At 48.0% G+C, this 7,073-nt stretch overlaps 2 protein-coding genes across 5 annotated transcripts in view; one reads left to right on the forward strand and one right to left on the reverse strand.

The window, feature by feature from the left end:
* Positions 1-131: 131 nt before the first annotated feature.
* timm9 (translocase of inner mitochondrial membrane 9 homolog) lies at positions 132-1,993 on the forward strand. The gene is made up of 4 exons (XM_054797179.1): positions 132-244; positions 491-544; positions 1,486-1,581; positions 1,659-1,993. Exons 2-4 carry the CDS (start codon positions 506-508, stop codon positions 1,791-1,793), a joined length of 270 nt encoding a protein of 89 aa, XP_054653154.1. The 5' UTR covers positions 132-244; positions 491-505; the 3' UTR covers positions 1,794-1,993.
* arid4a (AT rich interactive domain 4A (RBP1-like)) overlaps positions 1,878-7,073 on the reverse strand; it is a 10,639-nt gene continuing 5,443 nt past the window's right edge. For 2 of the 4 annotated variants that reach the window (XM_054797176.1, XM_054797177.1), the window contains exons 12-25: positions 7,035-7,073; positions 6,864-6,958; positions 6,698-6,795; positions 6,390-6,618; positions 6,002-6,297; positions 5,761-5,928; positions 5,608-5,689; positions 5,360-5,546; positions 5,219-5,284; positions 3,952-5,145; positions 3,751-3,855; positions 3,554-3,685; positions 2,758-2,904; positions 1,880-2,682 (exon numbers count right to left, since the gene is read on the reverse strand). The exon at positions 7,035-7,073 is cut by the window's right edge and continues 34 nt beyond it. In XM_054797176.1, coding sequence (XP_054653151.1) covers positions 2,573-2,682; positions 2,758-2,904; positions 3,554-3,685; positions 3,751-3,855; positions 3,952-5,145; positions 5,219-5,284; positions 5,360-5,546; positions 5,608-5,689; positions 5,761-5,928; positions 6,002-6,297; positions 6,390-6,618; positions 6,698-6,795; positions 6,864-6,958; positions 7,035-7,073 — 2,948 coding nt within the window. In that variant the 3' untranslated portion in view covers positions 1,880-2,572. Of the gene's footprint in view, positions 2,683-2,757; positions 2,905-3,553; positions 3,686-3,750; positions 3,856-3,951; positions 5,146-5,218; positions 5,285-5,359; positions 5,547-5,607; positions 5,690-5,760; positions 5,929-6,001; positions 6,298-6,389; positions 6,619-6,697; positions 6,796-6,863; positions 6,959-7,034 lie in introns of all 4 variants that reach the window. The other 2 variants (XM_054797178.1, XM_054797174.1) reach the window with 2 other exon arrangements.

Consider the following 7,073-nt stretch of genomic DNA (forward strand, 5'->3'; position numbering starts at 1 on the left):
ACTACAATTGTAAGGCCCGGAAGGTAACTTCATTGGTGCACAATTTGGCTTTTAGGATAACCTTAGATTTATTTTAAGATTTATTCTTTAGGGTAAAATGGCAACATGTTTTCACATATTTACTCGCAATCTGACCCGGTCTTTTGTATACGCTTTTTATACACTTCTAATAAAATATATATAAAAAAACAACGGCACACTTCCGGTCTATTCTTTCGTCCGTCCGTCAGTGTGAGGGCATCAGGTGAGAAGAATGTGTATTTTATTTATTTATTTGTGCCGACCAAGAAGCTATAAAATCATTTATCTAATAATTGTATCAGAGCTTGTGGCGGGAATCATTCATTCACAACAACATAGAGTTCATTAAATTAGACGGAAACTAAAGCTAATTACATAGTTGAGCGATGTTAGCTGTTGGTGTAGCCACATGTTCAACAAACATTGATTTAAATGTTTTTAAGCTCTTCAACTCGGTTTTTTTTTTCAGGTCAGGTTGTCAAATATGGCGGTTCAGGTGTCGGAGTCAGACCAGATCAAACAGGTACGCAAACTGCTCTACCTTATTTTAATTACTGGAACCCAGGACACTCGGTGGCAATGAGATACTTACACTCAAGTTTACTCAAATATGTCTTATAATTTAAATGCATTCAAAGTATGCCTCCTCTATGGATAGAAAATTGTTATATTACAAAATAATATATTTCTAAATTCCAAAGGAAGAACGTTCAAAAATTGTCACGAAAATTATTGAAAAAATAGAAAGACACAGGCACCAGAGATCAAATGCTTGTTAGAAGTTTTAGAATGCAACCATTGTTTTCGGGGAAAATGTGCCCCCTAAAGTCACAAGAACTTGGGAATTTACATGAAGTCCCTATTTTACGAGACGTCATCTCTACAAGTGTCATAGGATTAATTCTGAGCATAGGTTTTGCTTTTTCTTTAGTTTGGTATGTGGTAACATGGCAAATAAAGCTGATTCTGATTATTGCACTTTTTTGACACAATAAAACAGCTGCCCACACAACAGCCTCTCAGGCACCAACAGGAACCCCCCCCCCCCCCATTTTAATGACCCAATAAAAAACAGTATATTTTAATCACTTTCTTAAAAGAAATAAAAAAAACAGGACTGACAGATGTGAAAACACGACATGTCCTAGGAAAACTGTGCCACCCTATCAAAGATCTTCATTCTATTTTATTATTGTTCATGTTGAAATTTTAAGTTTCTTTATTTGGTAACTGATGCCGGAGCTTGCGCCGGGGGGGCCGCTTGTGGTGTTCCTCAAAACAAGTCAAATAAATTCTGTATAACAGGGGAAGAGTATTTCAAACTTTTCCCTGTCAGAGAAATCTGTTGAGCATGTAAGGGCATTTAGATCAACAATACTATCTGCGCTCATGGCTTGACAGAACAAAAGGAAAAAAAAAAAGTTATCTGATAATGACTGATGGTGATGTCACTTCCTATTTAAGTTCAAAGAGTTTTTGGGGACATACAACAAGGTGACAGAAAACTGCTTCATGGACTGCGTCAAGGACTTCACCAGCAGAGACGTCCGGCCCGAAGAGGTACTAGAAGTCTTTACCAGAAGCAGCAATCTTTTTTCCTAAGCTTGTGTGTCACGTGACTATCTTGTGCTCCCCAGTCGAGCTGCTCAGAGTCGTGTCTTCAGAAGTACCTGAAGATGACCCAGCGGATCTCCATGCGTTTCCAGGAGTACCACATCCAGCAGAATGAGGCTTTGGCAGCTAAAGCTGGTCTGTTAGGTCAGCCTCGCTGAACCGGATCAGACTGGATCTGATCTTCTCTGTTGTGTTGAAACATCATGGGCAATGTAAAATTTAATGTAAAAAGTGATTTAATTGTCTGCATGAAGGACTGTTGTCACACTAATTGTGGACCACATCAACGTGCACTCCTTGCAACTTGAAGCACACCACACTTGATGCGATTCAAATTTAAAAACTTTATTGGAAACTGGTGCTGCTTGACATGGAGTGTGTGTACACGCCACACAGTTGCAACTAACAAACAGCGTACAAAGTGTTCTCTTAAAAATATTATAAATCATTCTTTACAAGGTTGTTTTCCTCACATCTTATGTACAAAAAGTTGAGGAGCGTTAGGAAACAGGAAGTGGAGCGGCACAGAAGCCAGCTGAAGTCAGGAACCATTTTGTCTGCCAAATTTGAGTTGAAAACAAAATGATTTTTTTTTTTAAACCAAAATAGAACCTTTAATACCATATAAAAGTAAAAAAAAAAAAAAATGTTTTTTTTTTTTTTTACCTTGTATGACTGTTGAAGCAGTTAACTCATTTGCATAAACCACAGCTTTGGCTCCTCAGATCCTGCAGCTGACCTTTGACCCCCACAGGATGGGGGAGAGCAGGAGGAGAGAAGTGCTCGTAGAAGCTGGACGTCTCAACAGAAGTCAGTCCTTAATGGGGGAGGGGCGACGGTCCTCACCCGGCCATGTTTGAAATCACATTTGTCAACTGTACCTCGACAGTGGGTGGGAGGGGCATGGCCGAGTAAGCGAGGACGGGTGGGCGTGTCATCACCTGCACTCCACAGCCACAGTGTTCTGAGTGGGCGAGGCAGACGACGGGCTCATTCCTGTGTCTGACGAGCCTGACGAGGTGGATGCCGTTGTGTTGGACACCGACACTGAGACAGACACCACACACACACAATCAGCTTCAGAGTACGCTTTCGAGTGAGGGCGTGCTTAACTCCGCCTACCTTCTCGCTCCTTCTTTTTTAACCTCTTCCTGCGTCTGTCGATGGACGCCACCTCAGACTTCAGGCTCATGTAGTACTTCCTGAGCTCCTGCAGCTTCTCCTGCAGGAAGGAGATCCTCTCGCTGCTCGTCATGCTGTCCAGCTCACCTGAGGAGGAGATGCCAGACAAACACTTAAAATGGCTATCATGCTGATAGCTGCAATCAGCCTCTTGTTTCATGCAGTATTTCCTATATATTCATTTATTAGTGGTGGACTGCCATTAATAATTTTGCGCTACCTGTTGGCCCTCCCTCATAAACACATTAAAAATGGACTGTCTGTGACTGTAGCTTGTTGTTCCAACTCCATACTGTAGATGGGATAACTCTGCTTCTTAACACACCTCATGCACCTGGTCTGCCAGAGAATAAGAACATGTAGCAGGAAGAATCACTGTTGTCTTAACGACTTAGTTGCGCTATTAAGCGAGTATTGAGACCCCTCTGGATAATTTAGTCTTTTTGGAAACAGACATGAAAGCAAGTATTGCTCTTAACTAGTAATCTTTGCTGCTGTGGGCCACTCCCCCATCTAAAAAAGCACAGGCATCTATTATTTGTGACATAAAATGAAACAATTCTAGACAAATGTTTTCCTTTTCATGGTTTGTACTCACTTTTTGTCTCCCAGATTATTCCTCTCTACTATGACATCCATTACAATAACACGCATCATGGCAAACTTTGGAAATTGATGAAGACTTCATGTACACTACCACAAATAGATTGCAGTTTTGTGGGAAACACTGGGTTACCGAGCTGGAAGGTCCATTTGTACGTGCGCTGTGGTGATGCGGAGCTGTGTTTGTCTTTGCTGTGGGGCGTGGGAGACTTGCGTTTGGACAGAGATGAAAGACGAGACTGGTCCTCGCTGTCGCTGCTGTGGCCTGAGGAAGAGCAGCCATGTCAGTAAGTGACTTCATGGCACGAGGTGGCGGCATCACACCCTCACCTGTGCCGTTCTTGTCCACTTTGGCAGGCGTGGTGACTCGCTTGTGGTTTCGTTTTTGTTTCTTGGCCGAGGGGCTGACTGTACATTCCGTTACCCTTTTCTGACCTGAGGGGTTAAGGGTTACAAGGTTACACACGACAATGACCCGAGCGAGCGAGCGTGTGTGTGTGTGTGTGTGTGTGTGGTGGTTGTAACACCCACCTCTTGTCTCCTGTGATGCGTCAAAATTGGGACTCAAGTGTGCATCATCATCATCATCATCATCCTCCTCCTCCTCCTCCTCCACCTCCTCCTCTCTGCTGGTGATGCCAGCCACCTCCTGCTCAAGACTGTTGGCTGTGTGGAACTCCTCAGGGCAGTGGACAGAGCTGGAGACGGCAACATGGAGGAAGGGGGGGAGGGAGGTCTCCAAAGAAGGGGCAGGCTTTTCCTTCTCGTCCGGGTCGTCCAGGTCCACTTCATGACAAACTAGCGCCTCAGGGTCCATCTGAGGCTCCTCACTAGGGGCGGGGCCTAGGGCATTGGGAGATTGCGGAGGTGTCCCAACTTGCCACCGCCCTTCCTCCTCCTCCTCCTCCTCCTTTGTCGTCACTTGGTCGCTCTTGCCTGCCTCTGTGCCCCGAAGCGGCGATGGGAGGGATCTGGGAGAAATTCCAGTGGTCATCTTGGGTGGGGTAGCAGAAGGCTTGGGGGAGGAAGGGCTGACCTCTTCCTGCTTTCTATCAGGGCGGAGCTTCTTGTCTTCTTCCTCCTCCTCCTCGCTGGCAGAGTCTGTGTCGGAGGCAGCAGGAGGCTCTGGGGGTAGGCGCTGCGTGGGGAGGCAGTGGAGGACCACCATGGGCTCATCAGGTCTCTTCAAGATGCTGCGAGGCGGAGCCTGTGCCGTCGCGGGAGAGGGAGGGGCAGGGATGGAGGTGCACAGGGAGATTCTGGGAGGCGTGTCAGCATTGATCCTGTGCACTTTCAGTCTGGGTGGGGACAAAGGGCAACTCTTAACGTCTTCCATCTCTGTGTCTTCCGGTGGGGGAGGGGGCACATCCAGTGGCTTCTCAGGCTTTGGGGACAAGTGGGCAGGCACTTCCTGTGCGGCTGACGGAGCCTTGGGGAGAACTTCCTGGGCCACATACATGTGTTCATCCAGTGGGACAGCTTTCTCTGCTGGCTGCTCCACCCCTTCAGGTTGGCTCACAACTTTTGTGACATCCTCTTGAGGCATGCTGGGACAAGGCAGCGTGACAGGAGGCTGACTTGTCATCTCCTCCTCCTCCTCCTCCTCCTTCACCTCAGGCTCCTCCTCCTGATGACCGGCATTGATCGGCCTCCCTTGCCATGGAGACAGCTTTTTGTCAGGCGGCTCCTCTGATTCGCTGTCCACTGATGAGTTCCCAGAATCCTCTGCAGGGTGAATGATGACCATGTTAGTTTGCTGCTGAGGTGTCAGCTGACACCAGTAGGCAAGGGTTCTTACCGTTGGACGCAGGGTCTGAATCGTACATACCAGATGTCCTCCTGGTCCTCCGGCCACGGGACACGTCTGGATGAGATGAACGGTCAAGCATTAACTTCCTGCTGCTGACCGTGTAACCAAAACAAGCATCACGTCTCTTACTGTCGCCGTTGGCCATGTTGGGGTCCGTCCGGATGCCCTTTCCGTTGGCGTGCCCCTCGTTACTCGGCGTCTTGCGCCTGGCTGTGCTGGTGGGAGTTGTCCTGATTTGAGGACGACCTCGCTTGGCTCCCATGGGTTTCATGGCCGGTGCCATGATTGCCTTGTCCTCGTCCACCTCTTCTTTGTTCTGAAGGTCAAGATAAAAGTTTCAGCAAATGGACAGGAGGTGATATCATCCTGCCTCTCACCTTCACCTTCTTCCGGCTTCTCTTTCTTGCTCCTTTCTCCGTGGGCCAGATGATGCGGTCGGCCTTCACCCACTCGTCGTACCTGCAGAGCGCACTTATATTACTGGCTGCACGTGGATCCACACTGCATGTGAGACTGGCGTGCGCGCTGACCTGACGTTCCAGCCGTAGTAGTGCACCAAGTAAAAGTGCTCGCCGTTGTCCATGTCTGTCTTCTTGATGTGAGCCTCGTAGATCTTCTGGGTTTTTCCTCGGCCATACTTCACCCTCACCTTCGTCCCTGTCACAGAGTCGCCATTGTCCTCATCGTCCTCCTCACTTCTGAAGGACACGCCATGGGCACTTTTCAGCAGACAGCCAAATAAACTTAAACTCAACTCAATGAAAGTCTAACCTGTCTGCCCGCCTCCTCTCGTGCTCATTCTCTTCTTCCTCCTCCAATTCTTCCTCCTCCTCCTCCTCATCATCATCGTCGTCGTCTTCATCATCATCATCCTCCTCCTCCTCCTCCTCCTCTCCCTCATCATCCTCTTCCTCATCATCCTCCTCTGAGCCCCTCTCAGACTCATCTAAGTGTCGGTTGCTGCGCCTTCTCGCCTCCCTGGGCTCATCACTGTTTTCTTCAGCTGCCTTGTCGGGTCTGGCGGGCATGTCCATCTTTGTTGCCACACCGCCACATCGCCTCCTCCCCTAAACAGTACATGAGATAAGACTGAGTCGGTTAGCAAAAGAGGACAGCGGGCCTGTTGGGGGATGTGGTTGTCATGGTTTCATCGTCTCACCCTTGGCGACGGCTGTCTCTCCTTCAGCTCTTCCTTATCACTTTCACTCTCTGGCTCCACCTGCATGCCCTTGTCCTCTGCAGGCTCCACCTTGAGTGTGGGCAAACCAAGCTCAGCCCTCATCGTCCTGGGAATGATCTGCGCTTTAGGGAGGCGGGGGTTGTTATGATGGATGGTCCTGAAGGTGATGCAGGCGGAGCGGCAGTACTCCTCAAAGCCATACAGGTACCTGTGATGGGGTTAAAGATCACTATTACTTATACATATATTGTTTTGTTTACTTTCATAGCATAAATAAACAAACATACTTCCTGTAGGCTGTCTTCACATTGTAGGATGCAGCAGAGTTGAGGACAGGAATGCCCAAATCCATGTAGACCTGCTTCCATACCGTGCCGCTCTCAATCTGACACAAACACAATCAATCATTGTACTGTAAGATGGGGCTAGTAAGCACCAACATGAGGACGTTACCTTGCGGCAGCCTCCATGTTGGTACACCAGACGGAAGAGTTTGAACAGGTTCAAGTCCTTATAACCCAAAACTGGAGGCTTGTTGATGGGTGTCCCTGAAGCACGCGTGCAGACACACACACGGTAAGAATTGGTCGAATAATGGGCAGCATTGTCATTGTAAGGTCTCACCTCGGTCCTCCATGAACTTGTAGAGCTGCTGCAGGAAGT

Source organism: Dunckerocampus dactyliophorus, chromosome 13, assembly GCF_027744805.1.
Source record: "Dunckerocampus dactyliophorus isolate RoL2022-P2 chromosome 13, RoL_Ddac_1.1, whole genome shotgun sequence".
NCBI lineage: Eukaryota > Metazoa > Chordata > Actinopteri > Syngnathiformes > Syngnathidae > Dunckerocampus > Dunckerocampus dactyliophorus.